General features: G+C 44.3%; 1 protein-coding gene across 1 annotated transcript in view; it reads right to left on the reverse strand.

Annotated features, from left to right (window-relative positions):
* Window positions 1-2,453: 2,453 nt before the first annotated feature.
* The window catches only part of MATN1 (matrilin 1), a gene marked incomplete at both ends in the record, with an annotated part of 37,307 nt that continues 12,582 nt past the window's right edge, over window positions 2,454-27,178 (reverse strand). Inside the window, 6 exons of the mRNA XM_084652255.1 lie at window positions 2,454-2,503; window positions 4,340-4,420; window positions 5,331-5,483; window positions 10,851-11,258; window positions 13,456-13,581; window positions 16,468-16,690. Coding sequence (XP_084508381.1) covers window positions 2,454-2,503; window positions 4,340-4,420; window positions 5,331-5,483; window positions 10,851-11,258; window positions 13,456-13,581; window positions 16,468-16,690 — 1,041 coding nt within the window. The remainder of the gene's footprint in view (window positions 2,504-4,339; window positions 4,421-5,330; window positions 5,484-10,850; window positions 11,259-13,455; window positions 13,582-16,467; window positions 16,691-27,178) is intronic.

Genomic DNA, 27,178 nt, shown 5'->3' on the forward strand with positions numbered 1-27,178 from the left:
AACTAGGTCAAATTACAAAGGATAAATATAAACAAATAACACAAGTATGTAGGGACAAAATTAGAAAGGCCAAGGCACAAAAAGAGATCAAACTAGCTAGAGACATAAAGGGTAACAAGAAAACTTTCTATAAATACATTAAAAGCAAGAGGAATACCAAGGACAGGGTAGGCTCGTTACTCAATGAAGGGGGAAAAACAATAACAGAAAATGTGGAAATGGCAGAGGTGCTTAATGACTTCTTTGTTTTGGTTTTCACCAAGAAGGTTGGGGATGATTGGACATCTAACATAATGAATGCCCCTACTTCCCTAAGTAGTCTCTACCTCTGCTGATATATTTAGTTGCAGGATCATTTTTAACTACTAGATGCCACTCTTTGCTGTATGGAGACCCAAGCTGGGTAGGGTCCATGGTAAACAAAAGAGACAAAGCTGGGACTCAAATACTGTGAAAGCCTGTTTGATTGCCTGCAATTGTAGCTGTTTTCTACAATAAATGACTCTTCTTTAAGACAGTCTGTAGTACTATATAGAATACTACCCAAGCAAGTAGCCCCATTGAAAGCAATGGATAGGGATTACTCATGTGATTAGGGGGTTTACAGGATTATTATGGCAGGGTTACATGAGTATAATGCTAAAGTATGAAATCAGTGGAGTTACGTCAGATTTACACCCGTATATCTGAGAGCAGAATTAGCCCTTTAGGTTGCAAGCTCCTCAGGACAGGAACTTGACTTAATCTATAGACTTTCTCACACTGGAGCCTTTCCTGGGAGTCTTTCCACTGATGCCCATTGGTGCTGGATTGACACCAAAGTCCAAGAAGTCGAAGAAATCTGAGAGGTGAATCTGTCTATATGATTTAACTGCACATTTTGGACACTGAACAAATACATAATAGTATAAATAACCAAATAATTACAACCAGTAACACAAAACAACCAGCCTTTCAAATATTTGAGCCAACTTTTAATTTTTTCCTCCATCCAAAAACATTGTCTATGGTGACATTTCTGAACAGGCTTGTGTTATTCTGAAAAGTTTTTTACATACTCTCAAGTATAAATATTCTGATAGGAAAAAAAATAATTCCCAAACCCAACCACTCATGCTCACATTTGGAGGGATGTGTAACGTGGCATGCGTCGCTGAGACCGGATACTCCCTGCTTAACATCATCTGCCACGGCGACTACAACTCGGTGTGGCATGCAACGTCAGACACCTCTGGACCATGATGGTTGTTTGTATAGCCTGGCTCACCACCAGCCGGGAAGGGAAATGGGTCTAAATGTCTGGCACATTGAAATGAGATGATCAAAATATGAAAAGCAGAGCTGCCTCCAGACATGGGACTGGAGAGGGAGCTGGTGCCCTGCAGGCAGAGAGGGCACCATAACTTCATTTTTGAGAACGTTGATAGAAGGAACCACAGAGCCCAGCAGCCGGGTAGCGGCATATCCCATGGGATTGGTGCTGGTAGCACTACCTACGGTGACATAAAACCGTGTATGGGTGGGTTCATTGTGCAGTTCAGAACTTCACCATGGAAGGCCAAACATGGGACAGGTGCTGGCTAGCCAAAACATTGCAGGGGTATTAATTGACTAGGAGAACTGAGCTTACTTTTGTCTACTGTACAGTAGCTGTGGGTCGAACCTGGCTGCAGGAGTGTCCCATCCTAGCACATCTCCAATGCCACACTCAGCAATCACTGCTTAGTTTCACCTACTTACTGATAAATGCTTTGTGCTTATAATAATACATTGGTCGTCTGTGGGGTAGGGTTTCATGCTCAGGATTCAAGTTGCTTTTAATCCAATTTGATTCTTAAATAACATTTCAGTATGCACAGAAACAAAAGATGCCAAAGAACACAGCAAGGATTCACAGAACTCATAATCAAGTACTTAGTAACAATATATATATATATATAGAATCATAGAATATCAGAGTTGGAAGGGACCTCAGGAGATCATCTTGTCCAACCCCCTGCTCAAAGCAGGACCAATCCTCAATTTTTGCCCCAGATCCCTAAATGGCCCCCTCAAGGATTGAACTCACAACCCTGGGTTTAGCAGGCCAATGCTCAAACCACTGAGCTATCCCTCCCCCAGCTATCCCTCCTCCCTTATATATTAAGCTTTAGATTAAAAAATATATTTCTGGGTTTTTATATATGTATACTATAGGATGCAAGGGACATTCACACATTTTGGCACCCAGTGATTCACAGTGCTTTGCCCTTTAATATGATGTCTGCTCTAACATTATAATGTTTCCTTTTTAAAAGAATTCAGCTAGACTAGACTTTTTTTTCCTTCTTTTTTTTTTTTATTTAGAAAGCTGGATGTAGTGCTGTGGCTGAGTTGCTCCTGTGTATGCATGAAGGTCTTCTGGAACAATTCTGTTACATTAGGAAGGAGAAATATAATAGTGCTCTGGGTGTTTAGATGATCTTGTTTTCCAGGGCTGCAATCCTTTTTGTCACAGCTTCCAGTGAGCAAGAGTTAAGGAAAAAATGGCAGTGCATTTCAGTGATTCCCATGCCAGATCCTCAACTAGATTAACTCAAAGTCAATGGCGATACCCCAATGTATGTCTGCTGAGGATCTGGCCAATTATGATAATCTAGTCCATGGTTTCGCCACCTTTTCAGGTTGCTGACCCTGTATTTGAAGTCAAACATTTTTACAACTGCCTTACATTTACTATAAAAAGCAAGAATAAAAAACGTAACAATGATCTCTGTGTGTGTTTTGAGATGATGACCTTGAAGGATAAGTTTGTGCAGGAAGCTCAGACTGAGATTTTCTTTATTTTAGATTCTCATAACATTTTCAATGCCTTGCAACCCTGTGATTGCTTTTTGTGTCCCCTCTTGGGGTTATGAGCCAGTGATTGAGAAACATTGATATAGTCTGACCTCCTGCATAACATCAAGCCTAGAATTTTACCCAATGATACCTACAGAGGAGGGAATTTACTCCGTAAGTGACACTGTGGGGTCTGGTAACTTGGGGCTGACCTATAGCATCTGACTTAGAAAGACATCCAAGCTCAGTGGACAGACACCAAGTGGTGGCGAATCTACCTTATCCCTCAGTGAGTTCTCCCAGTAATTTATCAATTACACTTACTGTTAAAAAGTTGTAACTTATTTCCAGCTGGAATTTCTCCAACTTCTACATCCAGCCACTGGCTCTCGTTCTGCCCTTGTCTGCTAAATTGAAGGTCTCCCTATGATGCAGTACAACGCTCCTGTTCTCACTGAAGTGAACTGGAATTTTGCCATTGACTCTGTAGGAACAGGCATCAATTGCATACTTAAAGCAGTGTCTCCTTGTGATGAAGTGCTGGTAGATTTGTATTTAGCACGTACCTTGCAGCAGGGCCACTCTATTCTGCCCACTCCCTGCCTCTTGCTTTCTTCTGTCTCTTTCCATTATTCTTGTGTGCTTCTTTGCTTACCCGCTCTTAGAGAGCCTCCCTTCTCTGACATGGCAGGAGTCCTCAGTCCTGCTTCAAGTCCCTCCTCAAAACTCCCTTTGACTGTCTAGCCTTCCAGGCTAACTCCCACTCCACTGCCTCCTGCTCCTGTTCTCGGGCTGATGTGAGAAAACGTGTTACTCATGAATGGGAAAACTTCCCCATCAATCTCCCTAAATCTGCCCCCATCACCTCTTTCAAATCCCTCCTTGAAGCCTATCTCTGCTGTGGTGCTTGTACATCATTATTGGCTGGCATTGGTTTGGCAAGTGCCAATCTAGTTGTCTGTCTTGTCCTCCTGTTGTGTCCTGCCTGTCTTGGAGAAGGTGAGCTCTCTATGGCAGGGACTGCTTTCTTTGTTAATGTCTGCACAGAATCTAGATATAGAATGTGGTGTTTCTGAAAACAGTGTTGGAATTGTAGGCTGGCCCTTTAATTTGTAAAGAGTTTCTTGGCGCAGTTTGTGGTCTAGGGGGGTCTGCAGGAAAGCATGAGATCAGAGTCAGTCTGCAGAGACCTAGAGCAAGGTGGGTTGAATTTTGCAACACTGTTTATAGGGAGCAGCCTGCTTTGTCTCTCTCTGTTTTGCCGTTCTTGCGTGCTCTTGTGCTGAATTCTAAGTAATAAAGCAGTTTTATGTTGTAGCCTTTCGGCAAGAGTATTTAATGTTTTTATCTAACTTCTCTGTGTGCATGCCATGAATCTCAACACTGAAGCCAAGTCTCCTGACTCCTACTCCAGTTTCTTGACCATTGCACTAATCTGTCTCCCTGGCTGGAAGGTCTGGCTAATCTGCTCTCTCTAGAAAATGGAACATTGTGAAAATGAGCTGCTTCTAAAGGATATGTTTTCGTGTCAATGACTTTATGAGGTCTTCTACTTTTGTCTGGAACTTTACAATGGCTTTACATTCACATGGGTCCTCCTCTGTGGATAAGAGAACAAAGGTGATGATGAATCAGCCATCAGACAGAGCAAGAAAGGAATATATCAAATCCTAAACCATGGTGGCAAGTAAAATAAAGCGAAAGCTTTTTCTCCAGCCAGAAGTCTGGAGGAAATCAATACATCATTCAGCCAGATTCTCTGAATGGTTATTGCTGTGTTTAACTTTAAACTAACTAGAGGGTTGCACACTTCATTGCTTATGTAGGCCAAGCTCTGTGTGTTATCCAAATTTTTGTATTTCATCAATGATTTACCTAATACTTTTTAAAATTCTGATTACCCAGATATGGCTTTTCTGATTTTCAGCAGGGTTCTGCTTATTCATGACTACACCATTTCCTGAAATTTTGGAATTGATCAGATGCAGTGTTCAAAAGTGACTGTGTTACAGACAAACAGAAAGGTCGTCAAGTTGCATGTGGCACCTTACTTCTCTCAGCCAATTAACAGATCTGAGTCAGATACTTGGCTGTCGTCCAGGCTTTTTGTGCCCCTCTGGTTGCAAAAGGGGTGAGAGGGCCAGTTTAATTGGCCAGTGATGGAGTCCCCTAGAGGAATTGCTGAGTGATGCAGTTCAGGAAGGCTTGATGTTTTAATGAAGTACTGGTTTAGAAGCATGCTGAGACCTTTGGCTGAAAAACACTACGGCAGAAGTGCAAAATGTTATAATTTGGGCAGACACTTTTTCAATCAAAGAATTTCGACCAAAAAAAAAAAAAAAAAAAGAGAGAGAGAGAGAGAACCCAATAAAACCACACACCTACACAGAAACAAAAAAAACGACAACCCAACACCTGTGAGTGGAAATCTCTAGGTGTATTTTTGCCCCTTGCTTCAGGAGTCAGTGTTTTCCACATGTAAACATTCTCCTGCCCTCGCCCCCACTCACCGACACAGATTTTCGTCGGCAGTTCCTTCGCAATCTTGTTGATGGTACTGAAATCAGCAGTATAGAAGTAGTGTGCTGCCACTGGCTCTGAGGCAATTTCCCTTAATTCATCTTCAACAGCATTGCTCACTCCCACAGCAAACATCTCAAAGCCTGCAAGTAATGTGGAGTGTCAGTCCTACTGCTACCATCTCATTGGAGCAGCAAAAGAACCCAGCCAGCTTGCAAGTCTTTTTTTGCATTTATCACGTGATGTGTTGCGTACAAACTAGGATGCCCCCACTGTACAGGGCCATGGACCAAATGCTCAAAGATAGACACTCGAGAACACTCACATCATTTGCACATGGAGTCACTGTGCTTTCAAATCCCTTGGCTGTAGGGTCTTGTGGAATGGGTGTGGTTATGGCCATTTAATGCAGAGTGTGCATCCTGAGAATAGGCCACCTGACCTACAAGAGCACATATTGAGTAATCTCAGAACACCAAGGAAGAATTGATTTTATGTTTATGTATTACAGGAACAAACTCAAACCAAAATCCCTGTACATTTGGGAAAACGCAGCTCTGGATTTGTATCCAAGCTTCTCAATACAGTGGGGCCATGCCAAAACTGTGGATCAGGTCCCTCGCTGAACTCTGGGAAAGGCTGAAGCTAGATCTGAATTTTATTTTGGACCCACCTCTAGGCTGCTCATAGGGCAGAGCTAGTTGGGTAAATACACTTGCCTTTCATCTCCCAAGGCAGATGTATTTAATATCCAGTGGCAAAAGTTCTAAAGTGAGATTATATATAGGGGTTGGGTGAAAAGATAAGGAAAGAAATCAAGAACCCTTTAAAACTGTTATCACCCCAAAATGACTGAAATGTTTGTCCCAGGCAACTGTGAGAATCAGGGTCCAGACATCCAAGGGGGAGGACAGGAGGGTCTGAATCCCAAAGAATAAAAAATTGAATCAACTGACTGTATTCAATATTTATTGCACTATAAAAGAGCATTGAGTAAGGTCTTTTATGAAAGCTGGTGATCCTCTGGTCATTAATATTATTGCACAATGTGTGTACAGTTAGTGTGTAAAGAGGTATGTGTGCATTCTGGAAATAGGTTTCTAAAATATGTTTGGGGAGCAGACTTGATTGTTTGTTCGAGACAAAGGAAGGTTGTTTTGCCCGTGTGCCTGGGTCTCCAGTGTAAATTGAGCAAGGTGATGCCAGAGACAATGGAAGTTACATTTACATATGAATCAACAGGGGATTTGGGAAATCAAGAGGAAGAGACAAACAGCAGGGGAGAAGAACTTTATCTTCAGAAGAATGCATTTCAAAGGTTTACTGGATTATAAAAAGAAGGGAAGTGAACCCCCTAGTTATCTATCACTGAAGGGACAAAGGGGCCAGCCCCCTTTTATGAAAGTTGTCTCCCTTTTGCTGGAATGTTGGAGATGCTAGCAGCTTGATGTAAGTAAGAAACGGTTTTAGGCAAAGACATAACCTGTTAGAATTAAGTTTGAGGCACTAACAAGTGTGTTATTTTTGTTTTGTTTGTAACCCTGTTGTGAGGAGAGAGCAATTGTGCAGGTACTTGGGTGGTCTGCAGGGTCTCATGTAAACTGTCTGAAGCCACATCTTGGGCAAAATCCTGGCCCCATTGACATTAATGGGAGTTTTGCCATTGACTTCAATAGAGCCAAGATTTATCTCTGAACTACAGGATGCTTGTGTGATCTCTGACCCTATTTAGATTCAAGCATCGCTAACTTTTTCCCAATGGCGTTGCCTTAGTTCCTTTGGATCAAAACAAGCACAATACTTGAATTTTCAATGTGGCTTCTAAATTCCAGCTCCTGGAACATTTTCAGAGTGTAATAACAAGCTGCTGTTATTTTTTCCCCTGTAAGAAACATGATCACTGAACAATTGGTAATAGAAAAAACAAAACAAAAACAACAACCAAAGATAATAAAACAGAATTCAAGGCCCCATTACTATTATGTAAGATAAATTGTGTTGGTGAGTTACATCAAGATTTTTATATATCAGCCAAACACACTCTGTATACAGGTTTCAGAGTAACAGCCGTGTTAGTCTGTATTCGCAAAAAGAAAAGGAGGACTTGTGGCACCTTAGAGACTAACCAATTTATTTGAGCATGAGCTTTCGTGAGCTACAGCTCACTTCATCGGATGCATACTGTGGACTCTGTATACAATATATGCATACTCTGTATACAGTATCCCACATGTCCTGTCAACATGCTTCTCAAATGTCAATTATCCTTGCTCTCATGTTTGATCTTCATTATTAGGCACCAGCCCTCAGTCAGGTCCAATGGTCAAGACCAAAGATTAAAAGAGGTGAAGCATTTAGCAACTCATGAGCATATCCCCAAGGGCCATGTCCATTTAACTCAGTAAAAAACAGGATACAAGGAACTTGGGCAAAAGAGTTTGCTGAGTTTTTCAGCAAAAGAGGGCGGCTCACAAGATATTTATGTTTCAAGGTCTTTAAAGTATCTTTTTCTTTTCTAATTTTTTTAACCCACTGGAAGCTGGCAGCAGAAATGTGTCTCCTGCTCAGTCCCCATACCGCTTACGTGTGCCTAATGGGTTATTAGTGTATGGTCCCCAATGAATGCTGCATGGTGCATACTTTGACAGAATTCACCCTTGTGTGAAGAGCCAACATAAGGCCCATGCATCCCTTAAGTGCCATTTAAGGCCTATTTTGAGGGCTTAAGTGGAATTAAAGTGGTGCTTGTTCCTTGTGCAGGTGTGAATTTTACCCATTGGTTCGTAATTAGACAGTTGGACCTTGCTGCTACTTAATCTGTGAGGCTGATTTATTTATCCCCCTGATACTTTTTAAAAAATTGTCTAGTTCTCAGTGCTGCTGTCATCAAATACGTTCTCTGTGGGTTTCCTTTCAATGGCCATTGGCTATACTATACTTCCTTTCAATGGCCATTGGCTATACTATATTTGACAGAGGCCAGTGCCAGATGCTTTAGAGGGAATGGACAGAACAGAGCAACTTTGAGTGACCGATCCACTGTCACCCAGTCCCAGCTTTTGGCAGTTGGAGGGTTAGGGACACCTGGAGCATGGGGTTGTATTCCCTGATCATCTTGGCTAATAGCCACTGATGGTCCTATCCTCCATGAACTTATTTTTCCCCACCATGAAGGCAGCTGATGCTGACAGTGACTTTTATGATAAATATAAGGTCAGATGCTCAGTCGCCCCCAGAATTGTGTTGTGCATGGCGTGAAGGGGCCCTAACTCAGCATGAAATAGGCTGCTGAGAATTCTCCCCAGCCAGAGGGAATCTTCAGCAGATATAAAGGCGGTGGATGCATTTTAACACCACCTGCTTTCACCACTCTGGCATACAGGGAGTGTTGGGGTACAGTGAAGAACAATGCTGAGGGCAAGATAGTGCAGACCTGGATCGTGATGCTCTCCCCATCCTAGGTGGGTGGAATGACCCTATGGGAGCATGCTAGCTGTCATAAGTTAGAGCTGTCCTGTGGCTGCTCCAATTTCTGCCATGAGCCAGTTTGGCCTTTGTGCATCCCCAGGAATGAAAGGTGGTTTAGAGCACTAAGCAGAACTGCACAGTCAGCCTATTGTCCCCCCAGATTCATCACTGGGTGGGAACTGAACATGTGAGGAAGTGCGATTGTCATGTGAGACAACAAGAAACCCAACCAACCTAACAAACACAGAAGTCAAAGCCCAGCACTGCAGAGGATTGCTCTCATGTCTAGTTAAAGAAGTATGGGCTGGATGAATGGACTATAAAGTGGATAGAAAGCTGGCTAGATTGTCGGGCCAAACGAGTAGTGATCAATGGCTCCATGTCTAGTTCGCAGCCGGTATCAAGCGGAGTGCCCCAAGGGTCGGTCCTGGGGAGCTTTTGTTCAATATCTTCATTAATGATCTGGAGGATGGCGCGGATTGCACCCTCAGCAAGTTTGCAGATGACACTAAACTGGGAGGAGAGGTAGATATGCTGGAGGGTAGGGATAGGATACAGAGGGCCCTAGACAAATTGGAGGATTGGGCCAAAAGAAATCTGATGAGGTTCAACAAGGACAAGTGCAGAGTCCTGCACTTAGGATGGAAGAATCCCATGCACCGCTACAGGCTGGGGACCGAGTGGCTAGGCAGCAGTTCTGCAGAGAAGGACCTAGAGGTTACAGTGGACGAGAAGCTAGATATGAGTCAACAGTGTGCCCTTGTTGCCAAGAAGGCCAATCGCATTTTGGGATGTATAAGTAGGGGCATTGCCAGCAGATCGAGGGATGTGATCATTCCCCTCTGTTTGACATTGGTGAGGTCTCATCTGGAGTACTGTGTCCAGTTTTGGGCCCCGCACTACAAGAAGGATGTGAAAAAATTGGAAAGTGTCCAGCGGAGGGCAACAACAATTATTAGGGGACTAGAACACATGAGTTATGAGGAGAGGCTGAGGGAACTGGGATTGTTTAGTCTGCGGAAGAGAAGAATGAGCGGGGATTTGACAGCTGCTTTCAACTACCTGAAAGGGGGTTCCAAAGAGGATGGATCTAGACTGTTCTCAGTGGTAGCAGGTGACAGAACAAGGAGTAATAGTCTCAAGTTGCAGTGGGGGAGGTTTAGGTTGGATATTAGGAAAAACCTTTTCACTAGGAGGGTGGTGAAGCACTGGAATGCGTTACGTAGGAATGTGGTGGAATCTCTTTCCTTTGAAGTTTTTAAGATCAGGCTTGACAAAGCCCTGGCTGGGATGATTTAGTTGGGGATTGGTCCTGCTTTGAGCAGGGGGTTGGACTAGATGACCTCCTGAGGACTCTTCCAACCCTGATATTCTATGATTTTATGATGTGGTGTCCCTGGAGTAAAGGTTGAGCCACAGAACTTCCATTCTCCGAGTGAAATGGGGATCAGTAATTTCTGAAGCAAATTCCTTCCAGAACAAATGCACCGAGCCACACCCTGCTCTCAGTCACACCAACATAAGCCCCCAGTACGTCCCCTGAAGTTATCACAGTTACTCTGGTCTTACACTGAGGAAGGGTGTAGCCTGTAGATCTTAGTTTAAACTTTGCACTAGGACTGAGTACTGATAGCCAGAGAGGGAAGAATTCACCATTTAAAAAGGCTCAAAAGAACATAACTTCTGTCATACAGGTGCTAACTGGTTCCTTTGCTGGTAGACTCAGAAAGAGGCCGATGACTGACACAGAATAGAGACAGAGGATGGGCCTTCTAAAGGGACTATGGGAGTTAGCTACCCAGCTCCCATTGAAAGTCAAAGCCCCTCTGAAAATCCCCCTTTCCCAAATCAGGGGCCTTCTAAGTCAGCACTGAAGCACGTGGACAGGGGTTGAGACAATGTAGGCCGAAGTTTTGCCCTACTGATGCCCATGTTCTATGGTGAATGGAGAACATCGGTTTCTGGGACTGCCAATCAGCATCATACATAGACCAATACTTGACCCAAAGGAAAACCAATGCCACTGAATTCTGGAGGCCTACCTGAATCCTTGGCTTTCTTGGCAGCATCGCTGATATAATCTTGTGACCGTCCATCCGTGAAGACAATGCCCACCTTGGGTACGCCAGGTCTTGCTCCACTGGAGGGATCAAAGGACTTTTCAGTGAGGTGCCTCAGCGCTAGGCCTGTCATGGTTCCTTTCTCCATGTAGGACATCCTTTTCACTGCTGCCTTGATGTCCTTCTTGTTGTTGTACCGTCCCAGCGGGAACTCCTGCCTGACAGAGCTGGAGTACTGGACCAGGCCCACGCGAGCATTTTGATCGGAGACATCCAATGAATCCACAATCTGGTTGATGAACTTCTTCACAAGCTCAAAGTTCTCCGGGCGCACGCTCTTGGAGCCATCAATCAGGAACACAAGGTCAGTGGCAGATCCACCACTGCAGGCTAGGGAGAAACAACAGAACAGGGCAAAGGGAACAGGTGAGAAGTTCAGCTCCCAATTAACCAGAGAGAGAGAAAACAAAAACCAGTATGGCTTTATTAATAATAAAGCCATACTCATAATCATAGTAAATCTCAAAAGCACGTAGCTTCCTTGCAGATATAGCACCGCTCAGATAAATCTCGACCTAGGTCCTTAAGTTGGTCTGGCTAGATATTCAGTTTATGCCAGTGCCAGTGATTTTATGATGCCATCAAAGCTTTTGGTGACCATGTGGTGTCTGGCTGTGTAGAAGCATTCTTTGGTAATCATATAATAATAATTAATAATAGCTGTTTGAAAAAGGACAATTATTTTAGACACAACTGTTTAATATTATTTCAAAATTTCCCATGAAAATTTTTAATTTAAAAACCAAAAACTATTGTTTGTTCAGTTTTTGAAAACTGTTTTCAGTTAAAAGTTTGGGTTTTAGTTGAAAAAAATTTCAGTTTTCAAAACTCAAAATCCAAATTATTTTACTGGAATCCAAAAACTTGTACAGAAAAATTTTGGGTTTTTTGGTTTCCGTTTTTAACAACAGGTTTCAGAGTAGCAGCCGTGTTAGTCTGTATCTTCAAAAAGAACAGGAGAACTTGTGACACCTTAGAGACTAACAAATTCATTAGAGCATAACCTCTAATTATCATGACTACAAAAGTTTTTTTTCTCCTGCTGATAATAACTCATCTTAACTAATTAGCCTCTCACAGTTTGTATGGTAACTTCCAACTTATCGGTATGTGTATATATATATATCTTACTATATGTTCCATTCTATGCATCTGATGAAGTGGGCTTTAGCTCACAAAAGCTTATGCTCTAATAAATTTGTTAGTCTCTAAGGTGCCACAAGTCCTCCTATTTTTAACAACAAAAATTGATCAAAAAGAATTTTTGTTCATTTTGGACAAAATTAATTTTTCCTTAAAAAAAGTTTGACAAAAATATTCAAACCAACTCTAATAATTAATAATAATAACAATAACAATAATAATAAAGCTTTTCACTGGCAGGTACACAGTGCCTTTCGTCTTGGGATCTCCATGCACAGTGAACATAATAATTGTTTGAGCATCTGCGGTAGGCTAGAGAATGTGATTGGCTGAACCTCAAAACCCATTGCAGTCTATTTGTCCTCCCAGGCTTTTCATGAGGGGGGAAGTATTGGCCATGGGGGAATAGATGAGGTAGGAGCATTTAATCTGTGTGCACTGGGGAATTTTAACAACAGGCATTGGTCTATTCTGTGAATTGGTGTCATGGGACCCTCCCAAATCCCAACTCCCAAAATGCATCCGTGGTGAGGCAGTGATTAGAACACAGGAGTCCAGAGGAGTGATAATTCCTGGAGTCACATTATGTCTCCTCATGGGTGTGTCCAGAAAAGGTTAGCCAATGAGAATGGCGTGAATGTTTCCAAGGGTGGGTTTCGGCTCTGCCACTAACAAACTCCTTATTTCACATTACTCAGTGTGTCTCTTCTTCAAACTGGCAGTGACCGTATGAGGATTAAAAGGGAGCATTGAATGGAGCACACACCAGAAGGTTTTGCTCTGCCAGAAATCTCAGAGCCATGAAGTCACTGGACCCTGACACAGCGAGTGATGGTAAATCCCCTTTGTTGCCTTCGATCACGCCTCACACTCAGTGCACAGCGTGGCTGCTGACTAACTTCAGAGGCAAGAGGCAACCGAGCCCTTACCAAAGCATCCACCTCCTGCCCCTCCCAGCGCCCCACTCTTCGAGCAGGGAGAGGGTCCCACATGGGTCTATGGCTTCATTTGGGCCTCGGGGCTCTGCGTGCTGGGGTTCAGTCCCACAGATCTATGGGGCCCATGATTAATCTGCCCCTGCTTGGACGATGCGGGGTGCCTTCCAGGAACTATTTCTGCTAAGAGTGTAAATCAGTCCAAGAGCCTGATCCAAAGCAGGTTTGAGTCAATGGAAAGATCCCTATTGACGTCAGTGAGCTTTCGGTTAGGCCCTGAGTCTGTAAGGATCCTTCCTAGGGGAGAGCTACTTTGTTAAATTCTCAGTGGTGAACAACCTGTGGGATTGAGATGAAGGTACTATTCTTTTACCCTGCTTTTATCTTAACAACCCCCTGACATATCACCGCACTGCTGCATTCATATCGGAGTGCACAATGGTATTTACCACTGCAGGTTTTCCCATCGTTGTTCAATGTGAAGCCCTCTTTGCAAGCACAGGTGTATGACCCGGGTGTGCTGACACATATCTGCTGACAGTCATGGTCTCCAGAGGCACAGAGGTCTGACAGATCTGTAAGGAAAGATACAGAATAAAAACACATTGACCCAGAAGGGGAAAGTGTCAAGGCCGCTTTGACCATAGAATCATAGAATCATAGAATCATAGAATATCAGGGTTGGAAGGGACCCCTGAAGGTCATCTAGTCCAACCCCCTGCTCAAAGCAGGACCAATTCCCAGTTAAATCATCCCAGCCAGGGCTTTGTCAAGCCTGACCTTAAAAACCTCTAAGGAAGGAGATTCTACCACCTCCCTAGGTAACGCATTCCAGTGTTTCACCACCCTCTTAGTGAAAAAGTTTTTCCTAATATCCAATCTAAACCTCCCCCACTGCAACTTGAGACCATTACTCCTCGTTCTGTCATCTGCTACCATTGAGAACAGTCTAGAGCCATCCTCTTTGGAACCCCCTTTCAGGTAGTTGAAAGCAGCTATCAAATCCCCCCTCATTCTTCTCTTCTGCAGGCTAAACAATCCCAGCTCCCTCAGCCTCTCCTCATAACTCATGTGTTCCAGTCCCCTAATCATTTTTGTTGCCCTTCGCTGGACTCTCTCCAATTTATCCACATCCTTCTTGAAGTGTGGGGCCCAAAACTGGACACAGTACTCCAGATGAGGCCTCACCAATGTCGAATAGAGGGGAACGATCACGTCCCTCGATCTGCTCGCTATGCCCCTACTTATACATCCCAAAATGCCATTGGCCTTCTTGGCAACAAGGGCACACTGCTGACTCATATCCAGCTTCTCGTCCACTGTCACCCCTAGGTCCTTTTCCGCAAAACTGCTGCCTAGCCATTCGGTCCCTAGTCTGTAGCTGTGCATTGGGTTCTTCCGTCCTAAGTGCAGGACCCTGCACTTATCCTTATTGAACCTCATCAGATTCCTTTTGGCCCAATCTTCCAATTGGTCTAGGTCCTTCTGTATCCTATCCCTCCCCTCCAGCGTATCTACCACTCCTCCCAGTTTAGTATCATCCGCAAACATGGCACGAGACTTGTGTTCCTCTATCTGCCTGCACAGCATGTGCTTTAATGTTCTCCCCTTCTATAAACTCAAGTTGAGCCAATAATAAGTCCTCATTTAATAACACATTGCTCATAGCAGGATGATTGCCTGTTCTGTTCATTCCTTCTGAAGCATCTGGCACTGGCCACTGTTGGAAGACAGGATACTGAGCTAGATGCATCATTGTTCTTACCCAGTATGGCTGTTTTAATGTTCTTTTATGCTGCAGATCTTAAAGCACCAAGGGAAATAAGAGTTATTATCTTGATTTTTCAGATGGGGAAACTGAGGCACACAGAGACAGTGACTTGCTCAGGGTCTCTCTGGGGCGCCTGGCATTGGCCACTGTCAGAAGACAGGATACTGAGCTAGATGGACCTTTGATCTGATCCAGTATGGCCATTCTTATGTTCTTATGTCATGCAACTCGGTGGCAGAGCCAGGAATAGAGCCAATGTCTCCACAGTTCGAGTGCAATACCCTATCTACTGGACAACTCTTTCTCCAACACCCACAGCAGTAGACCACAATTTACTTCACTATTCAACATTGTTTAATGAAAATTTTGTAATTTTTGTTATTCTTTGAATTGACCATGAATAACTGTGAATAGCCAACATTCACTCTTCCAGCAGTATGGGTTAGTTGTGCTTAGTCCAATAAATCACATGAGATCATTGCTGTTCTCTGCTTAGATTAGTGCACAAGCAAACTTAAAGTTCATTTTACAGTAATACTTGCACATTCAGCTTTAAATTTTCTGTCTGCAAACACAAGTGCCGGTAGAACTTGATCTGGGCCTGAGCAAACAAAACTGGAATTGAAGTCAGTAGGCACATCCAGTACTCAGCTCTGAAAATCAGGCCCGAGTGCATCAGTGTTGGTCGAAAGCAAACACAAAGGTGTAACAAATCTGGGGGAACCAATTCATTTACAAATCAGGCAAGTATTTGTAGGAAATAGTGTATGTCAGTATTTACCTGGCTCTACCACAACCACAGGGCCTGATTCAAAGTCCATTAAAGTCAATGGGAGACTTTCCATCTGGTCCATATATATGGGGTGGGGGGAGAGACAGAAGGGGAGGAGGAGGAGTACAAATACAAGAATGCTCAAGCCTTCTGATTGTTCTAAACAAAGAAATATTAACCCCTAGCATTTATAAGCAACCCTAGCATAATGAGTGTGTTAGCACATCTGCAGTGTAGAAAAGAGCAAATTCAACCCTGGACAGAGGATACAGACAGGAACTATGCACCATTTAAGTCCCACTTGAGTGCTCAAAATAGGCCTTAAGTTGCCTAGGCCTTGAGCTGTCCTGGTGCACCAATGTGAATCCTCCTCCTTGTGGATCTCTAAGACCTTCACAAAGGGAGATAAGTATCATCATCATTTCATCACTGGGGAAAATAAAGCAGTGAGGTGAAGTCCTGGGAACAGAACTCAGGTCTTTTGCCATCCAGCCCCTGTTCTATGTACTAGCTTCTGCTGGCTCAGCGGCACATTAGCTCCATTTTATAGTCAGGGAAACTGAGGCAGCCATGGTCTCCATAACAAGTCAGATGGCATTTGACTTTGGGTAAGTTGGTTCCTATGTCTGTTCCTAGACTTTGTTTGTGTAGTTAGATTGTAAGCTCTTTGGGCCAGGGACTGTCTTCTTGTGTTTGGATGGTGCCTCTTCGAGCTACTGTAATACATATTATGAGAGTATGAATCTCCTGCAAACTCCTATTCACACCTACAAGTAACACTTGTGATAGCTGGGGACTGTGCCTTTAAGGGCTGTTCGGATTCAGTCTGGTAATTGCTATATTCCTTTGTTCCTGTCTGTTCAACAAGGAAGGTATGCCCCCCACCTCAGATCCTTTTGTTGCTCCTTTAGGACTTACCACAGAAGGCCTCTTGAAATTTCGTGGCCAGTTTCTCAATGACGCTGTAGCTCTCTACATAGTCCACGTGCTCATCCAGCGGCTCGCTGGCCATTTGCCGAAGAGTGTTCATGTCCACTCGGCCCACGCCGATGGCAAACAGCTCAATGCCAAGGGCTCTTGCCCTTGCTGATACATCCTTCACACCATCCTGGGGGCGTCCGTCTGTCACAATGATTGCCACCTAAGGAGAAGAGGAAGGGAAGCAAAGAGAAGAGATGATGGACTGTCCCCCTGCAATCCAGCACGGTAGTTTTTCTACAACATGGATGTGAGCATAGTGTTTGCTTAGGGAGGAATCTGGCTCAATAACTAACTTCTTCATATCCGTGGAGTTAAAGCCCCGTACAAAAAGTGGAACCATTATTTCCTTTCCCCACAACACACCAGAAAATCAGCATGGCCATTTTGTCTGCCACCATGGTTTGTTCATTTCTGGGCTGCAGGGGTTAAATTGACATTATCTTAAACATCTTAAATAGGGGTTGGCTGGATGATACCAGATTTAAGGAAAACAGAGTAAAGACAGCCTTCTTAACACACAGCATTAACACTGGATCAAACTCAACAGTTATTGCTCACCCGAAACTCCTGCTGAAGTCAATGGGAGTTCTGACTAAGTAAGGCTGGAGGAGGGAATTGGGCCGATAACAGTGCCTTTAACTCCATCTGAGGATATCAAAGCACTTGGCAAACATTAGATGATTAAGCTTTATCTCCATTTTACAGATGGGAAAACTGAGGCATAGAGAGAAGAAATGGCTTGCTTAAGGTTAGTGACAGAGTCAACATTTTTGACTCCTAGGTCCCCGCTATAAACAGCAGGGGTAAGATACAGGCACATTTAAGTCAATGGCAAAATTATCATTGGCTTCAATGAAGCTGAGTGAACTGCTAAACCAAACCAAATCTGTTTCACAGGCAAATGCCCTCGGTAATAGAGAAGATAAAGAAATGTGAGAAGAAAAATTCAAGAAATAGCTAATTGAACCGCAGCAGTAGAATTTTCAGTGACCCATCAACACACAGGTCATTAAGTTTAAGCTGAGAATCAGCATTTACTACCATACTCCATCGCTTGTGTATTATTCACCTTCACATTTACACAATAGAAATCACAAGAAGAGCAGGGGGAATGTTTTTGGCAAACAGTAAATTCACCAAGAAATGCATTTTTGGGGGTATCAAAACTATTCATGAATTTGGGTAAAATCTAGCAAATCGTTTCAGACAAAATGGTATGATGGGATAACATGATTTTGGTAATTAATTGATCTTTACATATTCATGGTAAATAGGCCTGATGGGATGTTAGATGGGGTGGGATCTGAGTTACTATAGAAAATTCTTTCCTGGGTATCTGGCTGGTGAATCTTGCCCATATGCTCAGGGTTTAGCTGATCGCCATATTTGGGGTCGGGAAGGAATTTTCCTCCAGGACAGATTGGAAGAGGCCCTGAAGGTTTTTCGCCTTCCTCTGTAGCATGGGGCACGGGTCACTTGCTGGAGGATTCTCTGCTCCTGGAAGTCTTTAAACCACAATTTGAGGACTTCAATAGCTCAGACATAGGTGAGAGGTTTGTCGCAGGAGTGGGTGGGTGAGATTCTGTGGCCTGCGTTGTGCAGGAGGTCAGACTAGATGATCATAATGGTCCCTTCTGACCTTAGTATCTATGAATCTATTAATCTAAAATAAACTGAAAACAAAAATGTCAGAAATGGTTCATTTTTAAAAAATGAAAAGAGCCATTTTGAAACTATCATTTTTAAATGACAGTTTTGTTGAATTCAAATGACATTTTCAGAATGAAAAATGTCAAAAATGTTTGAGGTGACATGTCATTTTGAAAAATGTTTCCTTTTGACCCATATTAAATGTTTTCAGTTTTTCTTTTTGGCAAGAAAAAACAAAAATCCCTCAGTTTCAGTTCAAAACAAACCAATGTTTATCCATATCTTCAGTTCGGCCATTGAACCAAACAATCTATTATTTAGTCAGGGCTAATCAGAGAGAACTTGGATAGAGAACTCACCAGTTGCTTAGTTAGGGTAGCTTTAAGGCTGCCCTCCATTGCTGTGGGGGGCAATCTCATCTGATGCCAGGATCTGGCCCTTGGTTTATATCAAAGATGAGCAAACCTCAAAAGATGTGAGCCTTCTATTCTGATAAGTGCCCATAAATTCATGCGCTTAGTGGAATTACCTTAACCTTTTGGGAGCTGTAAAAATTGGAGTTAAAACTACAGCTGATTGGAACATTTTGGTTGAAATGAAATTTCGCTAAAAGCACATTATTTCCTCACTCCTCTTTGCAATGACATAGATAGTGCTTTTTTCATCAGAGACAGAATGTCTCACGCTCAACAACCTGGTGGTTATAGCATTAAGCAAGGATGTAGAAGACCTTCAAGTCCCTGCTCTGCCTTATTCAGAGTAGAGTTTATCTACCTAGGGAGGTGGTGGAATCTCCTTCCTTAGAAGTTTTTAAGGTCAGGCTTGACAAAGCCCTGGCTGGGATGATTTAGTTGGGGATTGGTCCTGCTTTGAGCAGGGGGTTGGACTAGATGACCTCCTGAGGACTCTTCCAACCCTGATATTCTATGATTCTGTGATTCTTTAAGCCCATTGACAACCTGCACAGATCGGATATGGGCCTGAACCAAAACCACAAATCTGATCCCTGGGGATGTCTGATATCCAACCAGAAGCCTGGATCCAATGGAAATTAGGACTCAAGCTCTGAGCAGCTGAGGACCCAAAATTCACATCAGTTCCTGAGCTTTGCTGCTTGAGCCTGTGTTTAGCGTTGCATGCTGGGGATGCAGCAGGGCGTTGTGGCTCGAACTCAGGCTGGACATCAGGACACCTGTGTTCTTGTCCCAGTTTTGCCAGTGACCTGCTCTGTGACTTTGGGCCAATCAGTGTGTCTCTTTCTCCTTTCCCCCACCCCAGCATTTCTCTGGCATGGTGGAACTGTCTGTGGCTATATCTACATCTGGAGCTAGGGGGGTGAGCCCCAGCTCATGTAGACATACCCATGCTAGCTCTTATGGAGCCAGCATGCTAAAAAACAGTATCGGTGGGATAGTACAAGCAGCAGTGAGTGGTGGAGGTCCAGTGGATTTGTACTCAGTACAGCTAGCCCATGCCCCAGCTGCACTGCTATTTTTAGTGGACTAACTCCATAGGAGCCAGCATGCGTATGTCTACACAAGTTGAGAATCACACCTCCCGCTCCAAGTGCAGGTGTATCCTCTCACTCTGTGTATCTCCAGTGCCTGGTGTAATGGAGCCCTGGCCTCAGTTGGGGCCTCTAGTTTATAGAAATAGGATAATAACCCTTTGAATATATTTTCTGAGTTCTCTACCTGTGCTCACTGTATTCGATGTGGTAGAAAAATGGTCAGAAACCAACAAGAGCAGCAATTCATATGTAACTAGGCCCTCATGTTTGTGTATATTTGGGATCCACCTGAGTCTAGCAACCTGCATGAACTTGGAGGGAGGAGCACAGGTTGGAGGGAGGAAGCATTTGGAGGAAGCACCAGGAAGTCATTCTGTGTGCACATGGCTGGGACACTGGCTGGAGTTGCAGCATCTCTGTCATTAGTTCTCTTAATAAAGAGCCAGTTTTGTTTTACAAGCAGGGAGTCGCTCATGTTGTTGCCCAGCATGCGGTACATGAAACACAGAGCCTGTGTGGTTTCTTTGTAGTGTTTTTCTTGGGTAAAGAGCCAAAGACACACCAGGGCCACTAGGTGATGCTATGCTAATAGTGACATAGCAGCCTTGCTGAGTGGGCTGAGAAGAGGGTCTGTAGTAGGGGGAGCCTATGACAAGTGCAGAGGGTCATAATCAGAGAAGTATGAGGGATGGATAAACTGGTTTGATAAAATAGCTGAGCTGAATCGCCACCCTAGCCCCCAACTGACTCTGAACTGAACCTTACATTTTTTGAGGTTCAAAAATTTCCACCATTATGGTTCACTTTCTCTACAAGTCTCTGATTGTCCCAACTCCAGACTCCTCCCTGCACTGCTCCAGGGGTGGGCAGCAGGCCACTGGCCCTTACCAAGGCCTGTGCTCTAGTGACATGATCTAGCCCTTAGCGAACTAGGATAAATCCGTATTTGCAGCAATTCCAAGGTATTCCTCACATCAGTATAGGGACGTGGAGGCAATCCTGTGGATTCTGAGGCAGGCATATCTAAATACTGAAGGCATAACTGGATGTTTTCAAGGGTTCTCACTGTAGCAATGAATGCAGTCCCCACACCTTGTCAGGCGAATGAATATGTGAATACCCTCCTCACTTTTGTAATGTTCTTTGCAATATGATGATCCAATTCTTGCTGTTCCTAAAGGAAGACAGCAATAGGCCACAGTCCCTGCAGCCTTTGGTGGTGGAGTAGCCAGACCTTTGCTTTGGGCTACAGGAGAGATGTAAAGCAAATATATTTACCGTGGTCCTTTTATGCCTCTTCCCTCTGGGAGCACAGCTGGGCCAATGCTCTTGGGGTCCTCCTAGCACATGTCCTAGACATCTGGAAACACTGGTGTGGATTTTCAAAAGCATGAGGTTTTGACCTTGCTCTGCTCCTGCTGTAGTCAATAGCAGTTTTTTCTATTGACTTTAACAGAAGCAGAATTAGCCCAGCACCTGTGTAAGGGGACTGCTGCCCCCTTACTAACATTCAGTGGGGGTGTTTTGATTGGCTAGCTCCCAGTACTAAAAGGGGAAGGGTCTATGAGAAATCAGGACCCTGACTGACAACCTCCAGGACAAATGGGGAGAGGCCAATGCTCCAGGTGAGCCTGAATGATAGGGCGGGCAGGCTAACCAGGGAGTCAGGAGGCCAGGGAGGTCCCATTCTCCGTTTGAGCTGGATTTGCCTGGGTCGGACAGAGTGGGGCTGAGCTAAGCCAGGGAGCAGAGCTGGGCCAGATCCCGAGGGACCAGAAAAGCGCCCCAGGGAGAGCAGACCCTGTCCTGGGAGCAGAGCTGCAGCAACCAGAGCCAGAGGGGCCAGAGAAGCAGCCCAGGAAGCAGGTCAGTGCTGGGAGCAGAGTCACAGAAGCAGCCGGCAGAGCAGACCTGTCCTGGGAGCAGAGCTGCAGCAACCAGAGCCAGAGGGGCCAGAGAAGCAGCCCAGGGAGCTGGAGGCAGAGCAGCAGCAGCAGGGCTGAGACCGAGTGGTGTAGCTGGGGCTGGAGCCGTCTGGAGCTGGGTGCGGTGAGCAGCTGGGGAGACCGCGGGGGACCCTGGGCAGCGGGCCCAGCACAGGGAGACCCCTCAGCCAAGAGGCTCTGCAGGCCAGACTTGGATCATAACCCCGACAGGGCGGGGGCGACACTGGGCAGAAGGGTCCTACCTCTTAGAGCCTGAGAGCCTGTGGCCACCACCAGAGCAAGTGTCCAACCCACAGCATCCCTGCAGCACGGCCAGGGCCGGAGAAGGGGCCTGGGACTTACAAGGAACAGACTGTGAACTGCCCGGACACTCCAGAGACGCTGTTTGTGATGTTCCCTGCCACAGAGCGGGCTGATGTGTTTCCTTCAACCTTTCCCATTTTTCCTTATTCTTTTTAAAATTAATTGTTGATTAAATAACTTGCATTTGCTTTAACTTGTATGTAATGGTCAGTGGGTCAGAGAAGTGCCCAGTGCAGAGAGCGTACCCCGGAGTGGGGACACCCTAGCCCCTGTCCTAGGTGACAACAGTAGGGTTGGGGGTTGACCCCCCCCCCAGGAATCCTGGGCCCAGCCTTGTTGGGGTTGCGAGGACTCTGCCAGACAGGAGAGTGGAAGGGGAGCCCTCAAGGGCAGGGAGGCCATTGGGTAAAGGAAGTGGGAGCGAGGACTCAGATCCTTTCACTAGCCCACTTCACCGGGGTAGTGCAGAAGCCAGGACAGTTCCCCACAAGAGCGGGACTGTTCCCCCGCTTACACCTGCATTGTTTAGAATTCTAACCGGTCAGCCCCACTGAATACAGTGAGTGTAGCCAGGATGGAATTTGGCTCACAAGATGGGAAATCAAAAACTTCAGTCTTGAAAGATGATGATAACAAGAACAAAGCATTTAAGAAAGGAAGTAAAAACTGCAAAATGTCTGTCTATAAAGTCCCTCCCATGACACACTAGGAAACTCCGTAACCGTGGAGAATGAAAAAGAAATGGAAAGACCTGCAGTGAATAAAGATCTGGCTGAGAGATAGGAAGATAAAGCAAGGGGAAAATGGCCAGTTCTCTACCTAGCGGTCTGCTCAGGAATGAGGACTAAGAATTGACTTTATGGGGTGGGTCCTGAGTTGATGTAAATTGCTGTAGCTCAATGGGATGAACTGTGTGTTAGCCTGATTTGCTGATGGGGTGACATTTTTTAGGCTAGTAAAAATGAAGGGGAATTGTGAAGAGCTCGGAAGAACTGGGGTGATATGGATGGCAGCACAGACCAGAGCAGGGCAATAATGCACATTGGAAGGAATTATGTTAAACTACTTGGAATGGATTAGTGGGATAAAGATCCTGACAAGAAAGCTGTCTGTTCACTGTACACAATAGTCAAAGCAGCATATCAATGTCAGGCTATATTAAACAAAGGAACAGAGAAGGATATGGAAAATATTATAATGGCATTATATAAATCAATGGTACATCCTAACCTCAACCCAGCCTTGGTCTCCTCATCTTAAAATAGACAGCTAAATTAGAGAAGGGCTGAAGAAGATAGAGAAAAATGGAGAGAGGTCTGTGGGGCAAAGTCGGATTGAGTGATGGGTGTGTTTCATATGAGAAGGAAATAAAAAGCCTGTAGCTATTTATTTAATCTGAAAAGATGTAGAGGAAGAGAGGATAAGGTGGAAGTATATATAATAATAATGGTATAGAAAAGGCCAGTCAGATACTTCAGTTTATCCTCTCACAGGCACCCAGTGCAATTAAACATCAGTAAAACAAAGGCACAGGATTTTGGAGGGAAAGGGGATATTTTTTGACCAAGGAACCAGCCAAGGTCAAAGGAAGCTGGCTGGACCGGAGAGAGAGAGCAGACAACATGCTTCAGTGGAGAAGCCATGAGAAGAGAGGTCCAGGAGAGAGGATTTGGAATCCAGAAAGGACACTGACCCAAATCCTGAAGAATGCTCCAGAGTGGTGAGGAAAGGGCATACAGGTGTTTTATTGTTTTGTCTGGATCTGTATATTTTTTGTGCTGTCTGCAGTAGAGTGACTGGTTTGGGAACCCATTTGCAAAGTCTGTGTGTTATGTGCTTCAATTATCATGTGTCCCCGGAGAGGTCAAGTGTAATCAGAGTGCCCGTGAGGTTGGAGCTCGGGGAAAGGGTGAGCAGAGGCTACTGGGGAGTCTGGAGGAGCCAGCACTAGGTAGCTAGATGGTGGGGGTCTCAGCTCTCAGAATAGGGTGCTCCCCAGAGGATCTGCCCCCCAAAAATGTTCCTAAACTCTGCTCAGACTCAAGAAAGCTTAAAAACACTTGGGATCCTGTACATGGGATTCAAGCATAGCATCCTAGTGTGTATTGAGAAGGCAGAGCTAGACAAGGGCTTTGACACAGTTCGACAGCTGTTTTGTGGCCTGCATAAGGTGCATTTGATGAACGCAAGTCTCAAAAACCACCACCACAATTTGGTACTAACTGGCACTCTTGCTGGCACTGTCAACAAAGAAGCCGAAGACCAAATGGTCCATAGAGATTCAACTCCCTGTACCCCCATCCTGGATTAACCACGAGACCTTTAACGACCTGAAACTCAAATATATCTAAGTGGGGGAATGGTCCCGCTATTGTGGGGGACTCTTCCGTCTTTTATACACTAACCCAATGAAATGGGCTTGTGAAAGGATTTGAGTTTTCGCTTCCAATTCCTTTACCCAGAGGCCTGCCTTACCTCGAGGGCTCCCCTTCCACTCTCCTGTGTGGCAGACTCCTCATAACCTCAACAAGGCTGGGCCCAGGATTCCTGGGGGGCTCGACCCCCAACCTTGTCGTGGTCACTTAGGGCAGGAGCTAGGGTGTCCCCACTCCTGGGTGCTCTCTCTGCACTGGATGCTTCTCTGACCCACTGATCACTACATACAGCTCAAAGCAAATGCAATTTATTAAACAGCAATCAATTTTAAAAAAATAAGGAAAAACTGGGAAAGGTGAAAGGAAAACCCATCACCCTGCTCTGCACCAGAAATGTTATCACTTATCGAAAGACTAACATAGTAAACATCTGTATAAATGGGGTAGGATCTGAGGCTAAAATAGAGAAAGAAAAAATTAAGTATTACTTAGACAAGCTGGATGTCTCCAAGTCTCAGGGTCTGACAAAATGCATCCTAGAATACTTACGGAACTGGTTGAAAAGATCTCTTACCCATTAGCAATTATCTTTTGAGATCTCATGGTGGATGGGAGAGATCCCAGAGGACTGGAAAAGGGCAAATATAGTGTCAATCTATAAAAAGGGGAATAAGAACAACCCAGGGAATTACAGACCAATCAGCTTAACTTCAGTACCTGGAAAGATAATGGAGCAAATAATCAAAAAATCAATTTGTAAGCCCCTAGAATAGAATAGTGATAAATAACAATCAACAGGGGTTTGTCAAGAACAAATCATGTCAAACTCATATCCTTCTTTGACAGGATAACTATCCTTGTGGGTGGGGATATATCTTGACTTTAGGAAGGCTTTTGATACTGTCTCACATGACTTTCTCATAAGCAATCTAGCGAAACATAGGCTAGACAAACCTGCTATAAAAGGGGTGCACAGCTGGTTGAAAAACTGTGTACTCAGAGAGCAATTATCAATGGTTCACAGTCAAGCTGGAAGGGCATATCAGGTGGGGTCCCACAGGGATCTGTCCTGAGTCTGGTTTTATTCAGTAGCTTCATAAATGTTTTAGCTAATGGCATAGAGAGTACACTTATAAAGTTTCCGGACAATACTAAGCTGGGAGGGGTTGCAAGTGCTTTGGAGGACACAATTAGTGTGACATTGCACCCCATAATGCTTTATGGAAATAGGCTTATGAGTGTAAATATGACATAACTAGAATATGTTTAATGCTAGATATGCCATGTAACATCTTTGCAAAGGTTATGTTCTTCTACATGTATTCATCCTATTTGTATGTGTGTATCATTTTTATATCTGAAGTTTGAGCGTTGGCTCTATGCTTGTATTTAAAGTGTTTGCTGTAGAAAACACCTAAGGTAGATTTGGTCACCATTGTGTGAAGGTGTTATTCAAGTAATTGGGAGTACTTGGTTAACAATGAACCTTGATAGACGCCAGTCCACATCTGAGCTTTCCTGGGAACATCCTGTAGAAACCTGAGTCATGCATGGACATGTGACTTTCCTATGTGACTCCAAAACTCCATTTTGTAGCTGGATTCTACACGGGGGGCGGGGGGAGAGGGGTTTCCACCCACAAGAGAGAAACTATATAAGTCCTTGGGAAACCCCCTCCATTTTGTCTTCTGCTGGCTCAAGTCTCTCCACCCCAAGGAGATGCCTGAAAGAAACAGGAACAAAGTGGGGAGGGATATCTCAGTGGTTTGAGCATTGGCCTGCTAAACCCAGGGTTGTGAGTTCAAGCCTTGAGGGAGCCATTTAGGGATCTGGGACAAAAATTGGGGATTGGTCCTGCTTTGAGCAGGGGCTTGGACTAGATGACCTCCTGAGGTCCCTTCCAACCCTGTGATTCTATTCTGTGATTCTGTGACAGTAACTAGTGGGGTGGGAGTGACTGCTGGACGCAGACTAGAAGGAGGCTAGTCTGTAAAAGAAGCTTATTGGAATATCTCTGAGGGTGAGATTTCATCTGTAATCACTTTCTTACTGTATTAGACTTAGATTTGCGTGTTTTATTTTTTTTTCTGGTAATTTACTTTGTTCTGTCTGTTACTACTTGGAACCACTTAATCCTACCTTTTGTATTTAATAAAATCACTTTTTACTTATTAATTAATCCAGAGTATGTATTAATACTGGGGGGGGGGGAGAGACAAACAGTTGTGCATATCTCTCTATCAGTGTTATAGAGGGCGAACAATTTATGAGGTTTATTTGGCGTTTGGACCCCATTGAGAATTGGGTATCTGAGTGTTGGAGGCAGGAACACTTCTTAAGCTGTTTTCAGTTAAGCTTGCAGCTTTGGGGGGATGTAGTTCAGACCTGGGTCTGTGTTTGTAGCAGGCTAGCATGTCTGGCACAACCAGGCAGGGCACTGAAGTCCCAAGCTGGCAGGGAAAACAAGCTCAGAGGTAGTTTCCGCACATCAGGTGGCAGTCCCAAAGGGAGTTTCTGTGATCCAATCCATCACAATTAGAATTCAAAATTATCTTAACAAACTGGAGAAATGGTCTGAAATAAATAGGATGAAATTCAATAAAGACAAATGCAAAGTACTCCAGTTAGGAAGGAACAATCAGTGGCACAAATACAAAATGGGAAATGAGTGCCTAGGAAGGAGTACTGTTATAGTAGATCAGAAACTAAATATGAGTCCACAATATAACACTGTTGCAAAAAAAGCGAACATCATTCTGGGATGTATTACCAGGAGTGTTGTAAGCAAGACACAAGAAGTAATTCTTCCACTCTACCCAGCATTGATGGGGCCTCAAATGGAGTACTGTGTCTGGGCACCATAC

The sequence above is a fragment of the Lepidochelys olivacea genome (assembly GCF_965140295.1).
Source record: "Lepidochelys olivacea isolate rLepOli2 genome assembly, chromosome: 19".
NCBI lineage: Eukaryota > Metazoa > Chordata > Testudines > Cheloniidae > Lepidochelys > Lepidochelys olivacea.